The following is a 19,515-nucleotide window of genomic DNA, read 5'->3' as shown; positions in this document are numbered from 1 at the left end:
TAAAACCATCACTGGTTAGTGAACACAAATAAATTATCTCTATAATAATATTTATAATACATGAGAGTGTTATTTCCTAGCCAAGTAGGAAATAAAAATCAGCTAATCCCAGCTTTGACTATGCAAGACAATGAAGCAAACCAATGTATGAAAACTATCAGCAGCAAGGAATTAGGTTTATTTTGATTTTCTACTGTAGCCTTTAGTTTAAAATAGGAGCCTCTTAATCAGTTCTGTTATTAGCAGGTTTGTTCAAATTGATTTCTAAACCCAAGCCTTGACATTAATCACAAACATGTTGGGTAATTGCTTAAAGCCAATAATTGAATATAAAGATCTAAAACAAAAGTGTGAAAGAAAAGCCAGTACATTAAATGAAGATCATCATTAGCATAAAAATACAAGTACTGGATTTATATTTTAATCTTGTAATAAATGCAAATGTAGATTATATTTTCTTGACATAAGGAGAGAAGTAAGAAGCCATTACCTCAATTTCTGCCCCTTCCAACCTACTTGAGTAGAAAACCAAATCTGAATGACCACCCACGCTGGAGCTCCTCTGTACTACTCTGTCTTTTGCCATGTCAACTTGTAGTGAAAATGAGCTGAAAAACATTTCTAGATTTCTACTTTTTGCAGCTGTTTGAATATGAAAGTGCCCAAAATGCCTTAATGCATCTACAGAACATCCTCATGAAATGAGTCAATAATTTTACCATGTGTCTCACTGGGAATACCAAATTAAAGAGGTTAGTTGCTTTGTCATCCTCACAAGACAAAACTGCAGGAAGCCATCCCAAGATCCAGCTTTACTGGATGCTATTCCAATGCTCTGGTCTACAAGACTAATTCCATTTTTAAACTAAAAGCACTTTGTATGCCTTCAAACAGCCAAGAGACTTTTTTCTTCCTATGCCACTTCAAAAAATTAATTTTAGTATGTAGTTAGTAGCCAAAAAATTGATTCAAGTTTTTTCCATTACAAGAAATTCTAGGGTAGAAAAGCTAATTTTTTTCCCTATCCTAACATTCAGATTACATTTCTGACATTAGATACACCAAAGTCATTTGCAAGCAATAAACAAAAGCAACTTCAGGTAAGGAACTATTGGCCATGTGGGAAAAAGACAATCTCAGCTGTCACCAACACTCAGTTACTCCATACAAAACTTTACTCTTATACTGCTCCCAGATGGAAGACATGACAGGCTGTAATGGGAACTAAATAAATAAAAGAGTCACAGTTGTTTGTCACATACTGGGATTTTTTTGTCAGTGTGAACCACAAACTGATGCCTGGTTAACAGCTACACTCTTCTTGGAGCAGTGACCCACACTGCCATGGCCCCTTGTCCTCACCTTTATGTGTCACTTGCTAAAATGGAAAAAAAGAGCTACTGCTCTACAAGACATTCTGATAGATGAAATTAAGTAGATGCTTGGGTCTTACAAGCCAAAAACAAAGTCATGGTGTGTAATATTTAATTCCATTCCTAAAGACCTAATCCACAACTATGTCTAACTATTTATGGACTTACAGCAATAGTGCAAACCTTGCATCATTTAACAGAGGATTAAAAAAAGATACACTCTTATTTCATATCCTCAAATAAGAACTATTTCAAGACTACTATTTCATTTTCTAATATATCATTGCTAAGTATTTTTAGGGCATGGGTGTTAAAAGTTGCTATCAATGATTCTATTACTTTTTTAGGAATTTGCAGTTAACATATGAAAAGCCAGAACATACCAGTTCCCTCGCTTCTTCGAGCTGTTTCTCAACATTTGCAACCATCTGCTTCTTCTCATCTGAAACAGAATTGTGAAAAAGCCAATATAATTGTGCTCTTACCATGAAAGAAAAGCATACCATTTCAAAAGATTGTATGTATCAGCTAAAACAGACTTGAGATTTATTCTGTGTGACATCCTCACACAGGGTGATACACACATTAGTAATTAAAAAAAAAAATAAAAAAGACTGCAGAATCCTTGAAGTTCTGCCCTGTTATGCAGCATTTGCTAGTTAGGAAAGCACTTACAGCTGCTTTCCTAACTAGCAATTAGGAATTCTGCAGGAATTCTGCCTCAGCAGGCACTTGCTGGTGTGTACAAATGCATGGGAAAGCACATGCATACACTAAATGCAAAAATATCATTTAAGAACAAAGGCATAACAGATTCACCTGCAAAATATGAGATGCACAAAACCAGCCAAGCATCCCAATTAAAACTAATTCAGGGTCTGAAGAAAAATGATGTTTCTATTCCCTACTCCTATGTGGGGTCTAGAATTGTTTCTTTTGGTTCAACAGATATAAAATGAAATGCCACAGGAACTACAAGAAAACCACGTCTTCTAGTAACGGTAAAATGGAAATTAGTAATAAAATATGGAATTGTTTAAAAATTTAAATAAGTTTCAAGCTATACATAGCGATCACCATCTGCCAGGTTCCCCAGCAAGGTCCCAGCTACAGAGAGTGACTTTTGCCCGGCCTCCAACCATCCATTTGCAGGCAGAATCCAGTCTGAACTGAGAAGTGAAATTCAGTGTCACATCATCACAAACATTCCAAGTGCTTCACAACTTGGTTTGTTACAGCATGAAACAAATTGAGAAATATTCAGACACTGGATAATAAAATGTCCCCACACTGCTTCATTACTGTGGGTATTCAAGGGTTTCCATCCTACCATCACATCTTCCAGCCCTCAGACTCTAAATCTTCATTGTGCCAATGAAGTTAACTACAAAACTGAACATACAAATGTTTGTTTGAAACCAGGAGTCTCATGAGACATCTCTACTGGTGGTTTGCCTGATGAAGCAGATAAAAAGTGAATGTCACCAAAGTGTCTCCAGTCACAGCTCCCCAGAGGTCACGATGGATAAATCTATGTCAGCACAAGACTCAATCATGTGTCTCTAAACTTCAGAGCTTTGTTTTTAATCTGAATCCCCTTGCCCCTGTTCCACACGATCTCTTTGTATCCTGGAACTGACATATTAAAGACCAAAAGGGACAATCTGATCATCTCCTTCAATCTTCTGCATTCCAGAAACCACTAAATTTCATGAGAGAACCACTTCAATAATAACATACTTCTCATTCACCAAAATACACTGTCATTCAGGGACACAGGAACATCACAATCTGTCCTTCCTCAGTTACATATACTGGAGCTCTGCCTGCACAGAAGATCAGGCTTGGGACCATCTTTCCTGCAAATCTGGAATTCACCCTGACACATCCAGTGGATTCTACTACAGCACAAGATGCAGGAAAAATTTTCTGTGTAGCACTTTCGGTTTTCTGCAGGAAATGTCTTCCTTTAATTCCCCACCAGGTTCTCATGATAGCACCCAGGCCAGAAAATTCAGCACTTTATCTTCCTAACACAAAAAAACTAAAAGAAATCTGCCCCTTCCCCACCCCTCCACATATTTCTATTCTCATAACCCAAAACACCTCTGTTCTTCCCGTCATTTGGAAGTCAGCAAGATGACAATGGACAAAAATAAAAACAATGGAAGGTATGAAATACACAGCACCATTTTATTGAAGCTGAAATAAAATTTTAAAACATAGCAGCAGAATATAAATGTACTATAGCATTTTCAGTACTTCCTTGAGTTATACTGGATCACAATTTTCATACACATTTAGTAACCTGAAATTTAGGGATATAAAGTTGGAGTTTTTTGGCAGGTATTTCATACTGAGATAATTCTGCTTGTACTTGTGATTACAAGAACTACCCAGCACTCTACTGGCCAGTAAAATCTTACTGACCCACTACAGACTTTTTGTAGGGAAAACTCATTAGTACAGAAGAAGGTCTAGCTAAAACTGCTCTCATAAAATTAGGAGGAGAGGGTATTCAAATGATCTCCAATGGTTTAGTTAATTAAATTTTAACCCAACTACAGATTTTAATACTGGCCCAGGTACATAATCACCCAGATGCTGCCTTTGTTTTTCCTTAAAATATAGATATGTGAGCAGGCACATGGCAACATCCCAGCACTGCAGCTCTGGAGCAGGATCTTCAGACTTCCAGGACAGCAGCTAAACTTGTTGCAACAGCTGATCCTCTAGAGCCCACAGTACCATGTAACCATGGTTCCCAAAGCATTTCTTTTCAGTTTTACTTTTACTTCAGTGGTTAAGCAAAGGAAACAATTTCTTTCACAGCCAGAATCCCCATAGGAAGGGGGGCACAGTATTCACAGGATGATTTGTTCAAACTGAAAGTGAGATCCAAGGGAGTTCCTCTGGGTAAGAGAAGTTTGCCACTAATCAAGTAGATCAGGATAAACAAGTTACAGTCTAATTAGATGCTCATATTACTAACTGTATTAGTCCACTGTGACTAGGCAGTTTTCAACCTGCCTACTCCATCACTTCCCTAAACACACTTCCACAGGAAGTTAAGTAAAAAGTGCTTTATTTTTATTTTGATTGAGAATTCAAATATCCTTTAGAGAAAATAAAAAACAATGCTCCATCAAATATATCTAAATGTAATCTTTTCCTTACATTGCTAGACAGAATGTCCCAAACAAAATATTTCACATAGCTTGTATATTTTAAGTGAAAATTGACAAACTATGGATAAAGACTGGAAACAAAAAGGGGTTTTCCTCTGCAGAGGATTGCAAAGAAATCTGTTCTCTGTACACAAGGTTGTGTAACTTTCTTAAAAGAAACAAGCTTTCAGTACATTTTCACCACTTCTTTCAGTTTTGCCCTGGCATTAGACACTTTCTTTGTCTCCCAAAATACAGCAGTTACAGAAAGGTGGGAATCTGCCCACAAGGTTGGAAAGACAACACAGCACTGGTTTGATCTCAAAAAACCCTGGCTCAAGACTGAGTAGTCCCACTGCTTGTGGAATTGCATCTTTTCATTTCAGTACATGCTGAGGAAGACACTGAGTAACAAAGGGTTTCAGCTCACTGACCACTTGTTGATGCTGCTGTGCTCACTCAGGTGGTTACATGTTCACCACTGCCAGAAGTTACTGTCCAACAGCAGAGACAGATGGAACAGTACCTGCATTTCTCTCTTTGGGTAATAAAACTGGGTTCAAGAGGCACGGCATAATGAGCCAGATCTGAAACTGAGACAGGAAACTTCAGTGCAGGAGTACAACAGAAAATTAAAAGTGGGGCTTTCTTCAGCTAAACCTGTTAGCAACTCAAGTGCAGCACTTTGATTGCCCAGCAGATAATGCAGGTACCAAGTATGAGAAGAATGGCAGCACTCCAGTCCAAAGCCATCACAAACCAGAGGCTACTGTGCTGGGAATAAACTGAGTATCATCATTTGTGCTGATAAAACTCTCTTTCATATCAAGCAATCAAAATCTGTATGAAGTTTTGGTCAAATCATAAGACAGATGTTTCTCTGAAAGACCGAGGAGCATTAATAAAACACATCAGTCAATGATCTTCATTCTTCAAAGACCTGCAGCAGCAACACAGAAAATCTATTTAAAAGGCATTTCTCTATTTATAACTTTCTTTAATCCCCCAGGTGATGTCTGCCTCAACAACAGAAGACGTTTCTTCCCAAGATGTTCTATTGTCCCTGCTGCTTATTGTTTCTGTGATATCAGAGAGCCTTTGTTACATTTCTTGCTGAACTATTTATGCATTTGTGACAACAGGACTGTCAGCTGAGCCATCATCCTCCTAGAACACAGGACAGCATCCTGTCCTGACAACAGGGAATGCAGGAATGTTGCAAAACCAATTAAGCAGCATTTCTCCACTGGAGCAGGTCCATCTTGGGCAGCAGAGGGAAATAACCAGTCACTAGACTTCAGGAGATCTCTCTTTATTATGCAGAGTGGCACAAGTCCTTACACCTTTCATCCTGCTTCTTCCAGCTGGGAGGAAGAAGGCCATCAGCAATCTCTCAAATCACTGCTGCTGCAAACTGTCACCTCAGCTCCCCTCCCACCTCACATTCCTCTCTTTGAGGCTCTCCCAGCCACCGCCACAAGAACTAACTGGAACTTCTGGTGATGAAGAAGCAAACATCTTGCAAATGTTCCTATTAAGAAACAAGGGAAAAATGTGTATTTAAAATATTTCTGATAAAGGGTTCAGCATAATCAGAGATTTCTTTTTCCAAGTGGTCAAATGTCTCTGTTAGCTAAGACTGCAGTTTGTTTTGAAGTCATGGAATTTTTTTTTTTCCCTGATGAAAGACAGAATAGCCCTGAAAACAGAAGCAATAGCTAAGCCATAAGTGCACAGGGCAAGAAGCAGCTATAATGCAAGTCAGTTCAAAACCCATATAACCAACCACAAATATAATATGGGGTGAAAAAAATTAACTTTTGTCTTATCTTGCCTCCATTTAGCCCAGTACCACACTCCTGGTCCTGCAGGGAAGATTCATTCTGTCTCCTCTAAGAGGATGGCAAATTCTATTAAAAAAGTAACCTTCCAATGGTCTTATTAAGAGTGATGATTTCAAAACCTGCTGCTTCTAGGCTATGTCACTGTTGAAGCCAACACTCTTTAAACATCTTTTATTTAAGCTCCAAAATCTCCCTAAATGAATAAGGGAGACTGATTCAAGGAGAGGATTATGGAAATACACTACTGTTATGCAGAATATTCTTCCTACTATTGAACAGACTCTGATGACTTCCAAAATCTATACAACAAGGAACTCAAACCTCTATTCTTTACAATTAGGGAATTAAATCTCTCTTTTCCTATAAATCAGCCTGGCACTATTGATTTTCAGAGGATGAGCCAGTAGTGTATTTATGATGTCTCCCTGTTCCTACCAGAGGTCCTTAAATTTACAGTTCAAAAGTTAAGAAGCCTTTGTGAAGGATTCCCTGCATCACCTCAGTAAACAGTTCCAATGGCCATTTACAGGTTAAATATAATTTCTGAGGAGATTAAATTACACACCAGTTCTAAAATTCAATCACAGGAACTCTGACTCTATTTCATTTTCATTTTGTAAGTTTCCATTAGAAAACAGACAAATTTTTCCACCTCAGCTGCAGGTTCTGACTGAATTATCTCTCTGTGTCCTTGCTGTTAAGATCAAGAGCAAAACATCTCTGTTAAACCAAGGAAAAGGCACAGTTTCCTTTAACCATGGAACTCAACCCTGTTTTTTCAGAAGACTTTCCAACTTGCTAAGATTAGAATTGGACATAACCTTCCAAAAATCAAAAAGGTATTTTATTCAAAATCCTCTGAGATCACACATTTTAGTTGATCACCTACCTCAAACCCTGTCTAGAGTCACTACTCATCACTTCATGATGCATGTCCCACTCTAAAAGTAGGATGCTATTCTTTGCTCCTGGATGCATGATACCTTTTCCTTTAGTCATATGGAAAAGTACACCATTAGTATGTGTTTACTTCCTTCTTACACATTATCCACTCCTATGGTTAAGGCTCCCAAACTTCTGGGTAATATGCATGAGAAGCAGAGGCAGAAGTATTAAATGAGCTGGAAGAGGCATTAAGCTGAGCTACAAGAGGAACAGATGAGAAAACCACGAGTGTCAGCTTCCCTCCATCTCACACAGAGCCCTGTACTGGGGCACTGATTCCTGTGGGCTGGAAGATTCAGCTGGACTAACGAGATTAAAATTTTCATCTTTCTACTCTTACAGACAGCATTGACTCTGCTGCAGGGATACATCATGAAATAGAACATGAACGCTGCAGGCTACTGACAAACACATTAAAGTAAACGAACGCGGATTTCTTTGAATCTGCTCCTGCCTGTGAGTCACCATAGTCAATTATCCAAATCAAACGTACGAGGAGCAGGCAGCAAAAATACTGATTCAGATTAAGTCACGCACAAAATCTCTCTGTGCCACAGGAAAAACACTTGATTTCCACGAGTGATGTCGTGGCATGATCACAATAACGAGGATTCAGCAGCAATGCTGGCACGGGGAGCATCCCCCAGCAGCTTTAGCTCTGCCCAGCCCTTCAGGAGCAGCGGCGGAACCCCAGAGCGGGGCAGACGGGAAGGGCTGATCCTTACAGCGACCAGCGAGCAAATATTCCGTCACAGTATCCTCAACACATCCCGCTGCTGGGACAGACCGGGGCAGGGCGGTGACAGCGCTGCGTAAGGAGCGAGCAGTGACAGCGGCGAGGGCTCCCTGAACACGCCGGCACCTCCCGCCACCGCCCTGCGCGCCCACCGCCGGCTCCCGCGCACGGGCCTGCGGAGCGAGGGCCGCGGGGGCGGAGAGCAGCCGCTCACCTCCTACCAGCTTCGGCACCTTCCCGATGCGGCCCGTGATGTCCGCCGTGAGCACGGCGAAGTCCTGCTCGTAGCTCTCGAAGTCGGAGGACATCGCGGCGATGGCGCTGCCGGTGCCGGGGGCGCCGCACCGCGCCGCTTCCGCGTTCTGCCACACCAAAACGCGTCCCCCACCCCGCCCCCGGGCTCCTCGCCGCACGTTCCGGCGAAACTCAGGGATTTAACCGGCACGGCCCAGCCCCTCTCGGCCCTCCCGACTACCCCTGAGCGGCCTTGACACGCGGGATCGCGCCGCACCGCAGGCACCGAGGAGAGACGGCAGCAGCGGGTCACTCCCGTCCCGCAGACCCTCATGCCCCGCCTCGTAACCTGCAGGGGAGAGGAACGCGGCTGCGGCGGGCCGCTGTTTCCCGGGGGGGCCGTATTAAGAGCGGACCGCGGGCGGGCGGTGGCGGCAGCGCGGGCCCCGCTCCCGCCCCTTCCCCGCCCCTTCCCCGCCCCTTCCCCGCCCCTTCCCCGCCCCTTCCCCGCCCCTTCCCCGCCTCCCCTCCCGCTCCCTCCCCTCCCCTTCCCGCTCCCTTCCCTCTTCCCTTCCCGCCCTCTCCCTCCGCGGCCGGCGGGAGCCATGCACGGCGGCGGCGGGGCGGCGGCGGCCGGGCGGCGGTAGCGGCGATGGTGGGGCCGGGCGCGCTGCAGCGGGCGCGCCGCCTGTGCCACTGGGGCCCGGCGGTGGCGCTGGCCGTGGTGGCCGTGTGCTCCGCCACCGCCATGGCCGACGCCGCGCTCTGGTACTGGCCCCTGGACACGGCCGGGGGAAGCGTCAACTTCGTGATGCTGCTCAACTGGACCGTCATGATCCTCTACAACTACTTCAGCGCCATGTTCGTGGGCCCCGGGTACGTCCCGCTGGGGTGGACGCCGGTAAGCGCTGCCTTGCGACCGCCTCGGCCCGGGGCCTGCGGGGCCCGGCGGGCAGCCCTGGGGCCGGGCCGGCCGCCCCGCGGTCAGGACTGTGCAAATCGCGTGTCCTTCGGGGCCCTGCTTCTCCTCTGTGCCCCAGGAACGCCGCACGCTCTCAGGCCACTCCTTCCTCCTTATCTTGTTCCGAAATCTTCCCTTTGCCTCTCCCCAGTTTGCTCTGGCCGCTTCCAGAGTTTCCAGTAGAACCCAGTCTGCTCCTGATACCGAAGTCGGACAGATAGAAACTTTCTAACGCAGTTTTGCCATTAGAAAGCAGCACGCTGGGCCCTTCAAATATCCTTCCTCTGATGGAGTGTGCCGAGCGTTGGGTAAAGAGAGTTTTTATCAGCCACACTGATTACACATTCACTAGCTATCCCCACTTATTTAGTGTATATGTACCGCTTTACTTTACATTGTCATTTTCCTTATTGGAAGCCCTTGTGTGACCTTTTGGGGTCTGTTTTGGTGGTGTTCAGTGGCCAGTGTTGGAATATTTGGAGGCTGTTCCTTGACCCCAGCTGCAGCAAGCACAGCTCTGTTGATTTCCGTGCCTGCTGCTTTGTCAGCCTTGCAGAGCTGAGCGGGCTTCCTGCCTGAGTTACATCCTTTATCTGCTTCTCCGAGGCTCTGTTCTGTTCTGCTGCCCTTCTGCATCCCCTCCCTGTGCTGTCAGGGCTCTGCTGATGCTGCTTGGCTGGCAGCAGTTGCTGTGCTTTATTGTATTAGGGGCTTCTCAAAGCAAAGCACAGGACACAAGCACAGATAGCTGGGAATGAGAACCTCAAGGTTATCTGCATGCTCCTGCAGACACCTGGTTTGGAGATTTTGCTGCTAGCAGTAACAGTTAGAAGTAATTAATTTAGAAAATTTCTTTTTTATTTTATGCAAGCCAGAAAATTATATGGTTACCATCTGCTTAACACAGTGCAAGATAGAAATTTGCATTTCCTGTGCTTCAGTAATCTCTTGGAAGAGTTGCAGCCAAGAATGACACAGGCAGCTCTCAAGGCAGCTGCCCAGAGTTGGTGTTCCAGTGGGGTGATGCAGAGTTTAGTGCTGGTCAGTTTCTAATTGTGGAGTATTACTCAGGACAGAGTCTGGGCAGAAGAGGATCCTGATAATCATCTTAGCAGGACAAATGGGTGCAAGATTTTGGCCACTGCTTGCTGTCTGCAAGTGTCTCTGTCTCTCATCTTGCTGTAGTTGTGGGTTGTGTGTGTAAAAGAGATTGTGAGAGAGTTGAACATTAGTGTTTACCAGTGCTGTATCTTAGTAATAAGCTTAGAATAGTTTATTGTGTAAAATGGAGAGAAAATGTGCTCAGGATTTTTTTTTTATTAGAACAATAACATGCTGACTTTTACTCTCAGAACTTCACTGTGAAATCCTGCTTGTACAGTTGCTCTTCCTGAAGGAAGAACTGTTTATTTCTTTTAGCAGCCAGCACTTTCAACAGTGGGAGATGGCTGTGTTGATAGCCAAGAGATTAGCTGGGAGATGATTTAATTTTGTTTTTTCCTGTACTTGACGCCTACCATTAAGTTGGGTTGGACTATGGACCACACCCTGTCAGAAGAAATCAGAAGTTAGGAAAATGCCAAGATAAACATTGCCAGCAGAGTTGTGTATACATCTAACACTGCTGTTCTTCTGTTTAAAGGAGAAATCTCAGGATTGCATGTATCTCCAATACTGTAAAGTGTGTCAGGCTTACAAGGCACCTCGTTCACACCACTGTCGGAAGTGTAACAGGTACTGTTCCTCTCACAGCTGTTGAAAGTCCCTTTTAGAGCACCTTCAGACCTCATGATGGGCTGTTGCCATAACTTGTGCTTCCAGCACTTGCATTGTAGTTTTATAAAAACCTTCCATATGAGCACTATAGCCCTTCAAGTGTTTCCAGTTTCTAGTTGTCTGATATCTATACAGTTTTACTGTGTTTTAGTTTAGAAAAATGGCTGTCTTTAACATTTTCTTTATAGTTTGAAATTAGTTTCTCTTAAAAACTCCTCGATGGTACTAACAAAACAATGCAGTCCTGCTTCAGAGATGCAAATGTAAATACCTAAAAATCATCTGAAATTCTTTTAAAATTCTGAGTTTAAACGTTGCCCTGCTTAGAGAGTAGAAACACCTATTCTGTCATGTTTCCAGATGGGAATTAAATGTTGATTTGAGTGGAAATTTTGAACTGCTTGTTTTTCACTCTTCACCAAAGCGGGTTTTTGAAGGGACTTGACATGTTAAATAATAAAACCTTTTGGGTCAACTTAAGAAGTTTGCACCTTTTTATCTTCCAACACAATCGTCCTGATACAAAGGATATTTTATTATAAATAGCTGTCACTAGAATTTAGTGCATCTTGAAAAAATCAAGGCACTTCAGCTGACTGCAGTCCAGGCAGGTTGTCCTCTGAAGGACTCCTAAGAGAATGTGGTGAAAGGATATTGCAACATATGTGTTCATTTGTTATTTCTATAAACCTAAGATGTGCAGTCAGTGTTTTTTAGGAAACAGAAACTGAAACTCCAGATCAGTGCTGTAATTTGGCTGCATCATCCCCAGATTTAAAACTAACCACTCTTTTCCTTGAGTGACAATCTTTGCACTGAGGACTGATCACTTAAAAGGTCACATAGACTTTCACACCTGTCAAGGTAATTTGGAATGTGAACAAATCTTTATTCAGGTGGAGTTTTTTTGCATCTGTGAGCTACACCAAAATAACTGGCTTTATGTTCAATACAAGAGTGTCTCTCGGGTGTTTACACATGTTAAATGTATTTTGAAAAGGATTTTCAATGGTGTGAGGTTGATACATTGCAATTGAGAAAGTGGTAAACCCTCTGAAAGCTGAAAAGAGAGAGCCACTATCACACTTCTGTCTGCATATCTTTCTTTAAATACTCTTTCTACAATTTCTACAATGGAATTTGATATTTCCTTTATTTTCCTGGTATTCTGATTTTTAAAAACTGGCATTTACAGTATTGCATAATTTTTGTGATCATAGTTCTTACAAGTCCAATTCTATGGCTCTGTCTCCAGGCTCTGTTCTATGGTGTTTATTAGCAACTAGTTAGTTTGAGTAAAGGGGAGGACAAATAACTGGGGAGGGTAGGACCTGGAAGCACTTTTTATTTGCTTTTTTAATTCTACGACATGGAAATATAATTCTGAATAGCAACTGAAAAGAAACTGTGTTGATCTGATTGTAGAAGTTGGTGGGTTCAAATGAAAGAATGGAGGTTGAGAAGTAGAAAATCAGCCATCCTTTGAGTTTTTTGAGAAACATCTTCTGTGTCCTTTATATTAATCAGTATTTATTATTCACAGATGTGTTATGAAGATGGATCACCACTGTCCTTGGATCAACAACTGTTGTGGATATCAGAATCATGCATCTTTCACTCTGTTTCTCCTCTTAGCTCCCCTGGGATGCATTCACGCTTCTTTCATATTTATAATGACAATGTACACTCAGCTTTACAACAGAGTAAGAAAACATAACTAAATGCTTAAAATATTATTTGAGTCAGGTGCATAATTTATCTCTGGAAGTAGGAGAGAATTTAGTTTTCTGAGAAGCAGCATGTGGAATTCCTTGCTCTTCTTCCACATGCACTCCTAGTTCTGCTGTGTACCTGTAAGATGTATGGGAATGGAGGAGGATTCAGAGAAAGTTGTTTCTATTTTCATTCTTTTTTTTCCTTTTTTTCCCTGTGGCTTCTCATAATCACAGGGAGTTTCCTATTGCTCTACATTGACTGAAGACAGTTTCAGAGTAGCACTTTATGTAGAGAGAGAGAGAGACAGGCTGTGTTTTGGCTGGCACAGAAAACAGCTGCTATTTATTTCCAACACTCAAGTTAGATCATATTTATTTTCTTTTACTGGCCACTTTTTTTGAATTGTGTCTGTTGCTTCAAGAAAGAATGTACATTATTTTTAAGACTAAAATATGTTAGCTGTGGTTTTTTTTAACTGGAAAACTTCAACAGTGAGTAAAGCTTATTCTGGAATACACCCCTTATCTCAGATCCATGGTTAAGATTATAAGCTTTGATTTCAGCCTTTGTGGTTGCAGTGAAGAGCTTGATAACATCACCTGAGTGTAACAGATGAAGTTGTATTTGTAGCAGCTGAGCTATGTTTGCAGAGGGATAATGTTGAGAATTGCTGTCTGCAGAGCTTTCAGAGGAAACCTGCAGCATTTCCACAGAAAACAGGGACTGTTCTATGCAAACATTGTCCATCTGACACTGATGAATATGAGTTTTTGAACATACCAGAGTCCAGATTTTTTTGCCGATTTTTGGGCGTGTGGAGCTTGCAAGATGGTGAATGATTGTGGTTTCATTTTCCATCTAGCAGCAAACTTCTGAAGATACAAGTCTTTTGAGTACTTTTTTTTTTCGTTACTCTACTTCATCTCTGTGAGATGTTGGACACTTACTTTCAGAGCCAGATTTCTTAGGGATAACTTGCTTTGTTGCAGCAGTTGGAAAGTTCTAGAGTTGAATGGAATTTTCCTCTTTGCAGATATCTTTTGGGTGGAGTTCTGTGAAGATTGACATGAGTGCAGCCAAAAGAGACCCTCGTCCCATAATCCCCTTTGGACTGTCTGCATTTGCTGCATCTTTATTTGCCTTAGGACTGGCATTAGGAACAACTATTGCTGTTGGGATGCTTTTTATTATCCAGGTGAGTCTATGGCTCTGTTACAAAGAAGTTAAAAGCTGTAAGTTCTGTGTGCTTGTGGAGCAGAAACAGAATTGAGATAAGTACAGTTGTTCAAAGCTTATGTTGTATAACTTTTTCAGGGATTAGTGTAGCTTTGTCCCAGTTTTTCTGCTACCACAGTTTTGGTTTTTAAAAATTATTTTTTCATGTTTTTTAATTATTTTTTGATTCTTTTTGATTTTTTTAAATTATTTTTCATTTTTAAATTATTTTTCTTGGATGTGAAAATCTAAGTAAGTAAGAAAATATGAAATGGATTATATAAACTCCCTGAAAAAAGGCAAAATACTTGCCCTGTTCCTGCAAATAGGTGCCTGATACATTTCTTAAAATTTTGGAGATCTTTGGAAGGAAACAAAGACACATTTTAAACATAAAGTGCAATACTGTGTGGTACTGTCTTAAGTGTGTAATTCTAGATCATGTATCCCTGCTGAGGGTTAGCTTCTAACAAATGTTTCACTTAAGCCTATAAAAATTTTGTTCTTTAAAACAAGTTTAGTTTGTTAAATGAAGCTTTCTCTGTATAGCTGATGTATTCTGCAGAAAATAAATCCTAATTTCACCTAACACTTTTATTTCAGATGAAAGTAATTTTGACAAATAAAACTTCAATCGAATCCTGGATTGAAGAAAAGGTATGCTTTTATTATAATATTCTTGTACTGTTGCAAAGTCTATTTTCCGTATTTAAAATTTTTGTTGCATCTCTGGGTTAAAACCGAAGATGTTATTTCAATTGACAATTTCAACACTGACCTAACACCCACAACAAGCTTTTCCTTTACCATCTCTGAAATTCACTGAAAGAAATGAGAAATCATGTAAATTAATAGATTTTTGTTTTGGAGGAGCTTGTTGAACATACAATAATACTTGCTTTGAAAAGACTTACCTACTTGTGTGTGTTTTCATCTGAAACTTGAGCTGTCTTAGTCATTACATCTGCCTGTAGCTTTAATTGTCCACCTCACTGACCCATTGAAAGTGGCATCTTTTGACTCATGGTTTTACCCATTTCTTACTTTAGATTTTAAGGGAGGATTTTCCTTTATTTTAAAGAAGTACTAAAAAATACCTAGTCTTCTGTCCTTTAAATTTCTCCTGGATTTCCTTATCTCTAAGGATTTTCACAAGATTTTTAAGGGGAAATATAGTCAAGCAACAGAAGCTAAGTTTAGAGGAAGGAAAACTGACTCAGTATTTAGAAATTAGTTTGATTCTACCTGGTTAGTTTTTGTGTAAGTCCACAAACATTTCATTAATGTCTTGTTGTCTTATTTTGTGTGCCAAATTAGCATGAGAATCTTGACTGTGTATAAGTACTTAAAGTATTTATTGTAATGTCAGCTCTTTGTATGGCTGGATCCAAGTCCGGGAATAATGGGATAATTGAACACAAGTGAAAGGAATCCCTGTTATTGTAGAATTTGGAATAATATGTTAAAAGTTTTGCTGTAAAACACAGGCTGCTAATATGTCCCCTTTGAAAGCTGAGCACAGACTGTAATACACAAATATTTAATAAAATGGCATTTTTGCAACAAAGAGAGCACAGTTCTGTGGCTGCTCCACTAGATGTCATCAGAACTGTGGGAATGTAAAGCTTGTGACTACGGAATGTGGGCAATTCAGATCACGCCTGTGTGTGCATTCTTAGAGGAGGAGCTGGCACCACCAGTGTTGAGTCATGTTTGTGATCATTAGCCAAAGGGTTCTGAGCTGTGGAAGCTTTTTTATATAACTGAGAAATAGTCAGGCATTGGTCCCTAAAAGAAAGCAGTAAAGTAAGATCAGAGCTTGGAGGGAATTATCAATGTAGTCAGTGGACTGTTGTTATTGAGTAAATGGAGGTTGGCAGGGATAGGGGCACCCAAACCAGACATGCTTCTGAATTTAAGGAGGTTTTAAAGCCTGGGTTGATACAGCAGGAGTTCACTACTGTTGCTTGAAAATATTTGCTCTAGGTCCTATGGATCCATGCAGGGCTTATGACCCTTGCTGCTTGACTGCAGTGTGTAGGGTGTTTTTATGTACTGCATTTCCTAATTATTTTCCAGGCCAAAGACAGAATCCAGTACTACCAAACGGGTGAGACCTTTATCTTCCCCTATGATATGGGAAGTAAATGGAAGAACTTCAGGCAAGTGTTTACATGGTCTGGGATTCCTGAGGGAGATGGCCTGGACTGGCCAGTTAGAGATGGATGTCACCAATACAGTTTGACGGTAACTGCTCCTCAGTGGTGTCTCAAGCTGATTCTCCCCACTATTGTCTGCTTTCCTTTGCAATAATAAACCAGCTTTTTTAATAACTAAAACAAACAGGCTTGAAATACATGTACAGGAGTTCTGTTAAGTGTTCTCCCATTTTTGATGCACTAAAAAGTTATGCTTTTGTGAGTGCTTCTAGCTGCTAATGGTACTTCTGGTGTTTGTTGAATGATTTAAATACCTGGCTTCATTTTGTGTTGAATTCTGCCTAAATTTCTATTTTTAATCATTTATAGATAGAGCAACTGAAACAGAAAGCAGACAAGCGAGTAAGAAGTGTAAGTATTTGTTGAAGTTTGGTCTAAAATTACTTTGAAATAATAGAAACAGTGGTATAAATAAATGTAATTAAGTGACACCAACAATGTGTAGCAATCTGCTCAGTTACTCTTGGCACTTAGCCTTTGCATTTGCTTCTTAGTTTCCAGATGGGAAGAAACATGATAATAAAGAGGATTGTGCTTCACTGTTAAACAGTAATTTAGAATTTAGAGTCCCTTTGAGAGCCACTGTCATTATATTTAAATCTGTGTTATGCTTGAATTAATTTTTTAGTGTGAAACTTATCAGTAGGGCCATAACTCCTTCAAAAAACAAATCGCTGTGTTCTGTTCCAACCTGTAGGTGAGGTATCGAGCCATAGAAGATTACAGTGGTGTCTGCTGCCCTGTGACTAAAGGTGTTAAAACATTCTTCACAACACCCTGCACTGAAGAACCTAGAATTGCACTGAGTAAAGGAGATCTGATTTTAGCCACCAGAGGCTTAAAGTTAGTGGCTCCACACCTTTATATTTGGTTAAAAGAAGTACTGAGTTGAGTTCTGGCGTCTAATTACCTATTATGCTTCCTTCCCCAGACACTGGATGTATGGTGAGAAGATTCTCATCTCAGCTGCTGATGGTATGGAGCAGTTAATTTCACTTTTTCTGATGAAAATTGCATATCAATTTCATAGCTATCTAGAAATGTGGCCAATATTATATATTCACTTCTCAAAATATAGAATGATAACATTACTGGCACTAGCTTCTCTCCACTCTCCACAGACTTCCCAGTTTTGATAAACATTAATTCATTCTGTCAGACTGACAGCACACAGATGTAGTAGTTTATTGAAAGTTGAATGGGAAGGGGGACACTTCATATTCTAAGGAAAAGTTAGAGTTTTAGACCATAAGGAGGTTAAGGATTATTAATTTTTTGATATTTAAATGGTGGTCTGTCTTAAACACATCCAGGCTTCCTACCTACACACTCTGTATAACTATAGAGATTAATCTTTGTGTATCTTAAAAATTAGGCGACAACATATCTTTGTTTGAAATAATTTCTAGAGACTTTAATATGCATTTATAAAACTAACTGGGGCTATTGAAGATATTAAAGACTCCTGCTGATCTGCTGGTCAGCATCACAGCCACCTGCATTGAAGCTTTTACATTTTTCACTTCAGATCTCTTGCTTTGGACTGAACTAAAATTTTACCTGCCAGAGGGTGTGTTGGAGTCTGTTGTTTCTTCCAAACAATTGTTAATTCATTGCATGTGCATTTCATATTTGTACAAGTGAGGCTGCCAGCCTCACTGAAAGAGTTAATCCTTTTTGTGAGATGTCTGAAACCTTCATGGGCTGGAAGTGCCCTGGCAGCTCACTCCAATAAACTCCTCCAAACATCAGATACAAATGAACATGGCAACAGTTTGTATTACAATGCTTATTGTGAAGATTAGTGGGACATATCTCCTCTATTGAATGTTGGGTTTTTTAGATCAGCTAAAACAAGTTATGGATGGAGAACTTGGTGAACCCTGAGAGGCTGGATCAGACTAGGCTTCAAAAAAAGGATGAGTTTTGTTAGGAAGGTATAGCAAAATACTGAAAATAAGCAGGAATGAAAAGTTGCACTACAGCAAGATGGCAAAATGAATAAGTAGCAGTTCTTCTGTGGAAAAAGACTCAATGGTAATCTTAAGATGAGTCAACACTTCCAGAAAAGAAAAGGCATACAGCTTCCCAGATGCTGATGTAAACCTTCCATCTTCCTGAGCATTGGCAGAGCCTCTGCTGAAGTACTCCTACAAATAAAAGCAGTTACTGCATCTCAAGAAAGAGGAAGATCAACTGTAAAGGGTTGAGAGGAAAACAGAGAAAAATTAGAATTATTAGGATAATAGAAAATGTGACTTATAAGGAAAAGCCAGACGAATTGGGATAGTTTACCTGGAGAGGAATAGGAAATGGGAGACAGCCTGGGTGTGAACACATAATCATCAGCTGTGTGAAATTCTGTGATAGACAAGTTTGTTTTCTGCTTCCTGTGCCCTTGCTGTGTAGAAAAAGGAGCTGTAAACCTGATTTATAGACAGAAATATTCAGATAGGGTATGAAGATGAATTTTCTCAAGGAAGGTAGAGCACTGCAAAACTTTGGAGATGGCTGAAAGCATTTTAGGTAGTTGGAGAAAATCCGTGCATCCCCAAGCAATGATGTTAGAAATGACTTAGGTGTTCTGTCTTGTAGAAGAAAATAACTTGGGTAAGTGCTTGAGATGGATGTCTCTTCCAGTGCTGTGTTTTTCCTCAGCAGTGGGCTATGTTTTGTTCTAAGTTAATGCAACTTTTCATGTCTTAAGGTGGAATAAGAGAACGAGGCTGGTTCCCTAGGAATTGTGTGGAAAAGTACCAGTATGACTCTGAAACGGATCAACCAGTGGATGGAGAGAAGAAAATCAAATAGCCTTCTAATTTTTTTAAATATGAAATGGAATTTTTACTTCAGACCACAATCCTTTACTTGAAATTTTCTGTATATTATTTTAGACTTATGCAATGAATATGTTAGGATGAGGTTTTCTTTTCCTCACTGCTGAAAGGGTTGTATTATGCCTGTGCCATGGTTTGCATACTTTTTGAACAATAAATAATTGAAGAAGCCATTCAGTGGATTGCCTTCAAGATGCATCTTTTTCATCCCAGGTCAGGATTGTTTTTTTCTGTTTATTCCTCAGCCGCATCTGATCGTTATGAGTGCTGCTTATCTTTTGTATTTCTCTGAAGCTGCCCCTGAAAATAAAAACCTGATTCAAATTCCAGATAAAATTTGTTACCTGTGACTTTTAATGATGTGATTTGTCCACCTCAAATAAATGATACATTCATATTCACTTGTGGGTTCAATTGTTCTCGACCTAGAAGAACTTAGTCCATAGGCATGCGAGTGTGAACTGACTGGGAAATTAACATTTAACCTTGTAA

General features: G+C 40.7%; 2 protein-coding genes across 5 annotated transcripts in view; one reads left to right on the top strand and one right to left on the bottom strand.

The window, feature by feature from the left end:
* The window catches only part of VTI1A (vesicle transport through interaction with t-SNAREs 1A), a 255,367-nt gene extending 246,760 nt beyond the window's left edge, over positions 1–8,607 (bottom strand). The window contains exons 1-2 of one of the 4 annotated variants that reach the window (XM_058029598.1): positions 8,280–8,607; positions 1,757–1,815 (exon numbers count right to left, since the gene is read on the bottom strand). In XM_058029598.1, the coding sequence (XP_057885581.1) occupies positions 1,757–1,815; positions 8,280–8,373 (153 nt within the window). In that variant the 5' untranslated portion in view covers positions 8,374–8,607. The remainder of the gene's footprint in view (positions 1–1,756; positions 1,816–8,279) is intronic. The other 3 variants (XM_058029597.1, XM_058029596.1, XM_058029595.1) reach the window with 3 other exon arrangements.
* A 344-nt stretch (positions 8,608–8,951) lies between these two features.
* ZDHHC6 (zinc finger DHHC-type palmitoyltransferase 6) lies at positions 8,952–19,424 on the top strand. Its single transcript, XM_058029550.1, has 10 exons — positions 8,952–9,200; positions 10,903–10,994; positions 12,580–12,739; positions 13,786–13,947; positions 14,571–14,624; positions 16,047–16,214; positions 16,496–16,537; positions 16,884–17,029; positions 17,118–17,161; positions 18,894–19,424. Exons 1-10 carry the CDS (start codon positions 8,952–8,954, stop codon positions 18,995–18,997), a joined length of 1,221 nt encoding a protein of 406 aa, XP_057885533.1. The 3' UTR covers positions 18,998–19,424.
* The last annotated feature ends 91 nt before the right edge of the window (positions 19,425–19,515 follow it).

The sequence above is a fragment of the Melospiza georgiana genome, chromosome 8 (assembly GCF_028018845.1).
Source record: "Melospiza georgiana isolate bMelGeo1 chromosome 8, bMelGeo1.pri, whole genome shotgun sequence".
NCBI classification, from domain to species: Eukaryota; Metazoa; Chordata; class Aves; order Passeriformes; family Passerellidae; genus Melospiza; species Melospiza georgiana.
The sequence above is the reverse complement of the archived record's forward strand: the minus strand, read 5'-3'. Positions and strand labels throughout refer to the sequence as shown.

What these genes read in the sequence shown, in the direction of transcription:
- ZDHHC6 (XM_058029550.1), top strand. Translation starts at nt 8,952, where the DNA reads ATGGTGGGGCCGGGCGCGCTGCAGCGGGCGCGCCGCCTGTGCCACTGG. An exon ending in GGATGCTTTTTATTATCCAG is followed by an intron (nt 13,948 to 14,570) that starts GTGAGTCTATGG and finishes CTTTTATTTCAG; the next exon opens with ATGAAAGTAATTTTGACAAA. An exon ending in CAGACAAGCGAGTAAGAAGT is followed by an intron (nt 16,538 to 16,883) that starts GTAAGTATTTGT and finishes TCCAACCTGTAG; the next exon opens with GTGAGGTATCGAGCCATAGA.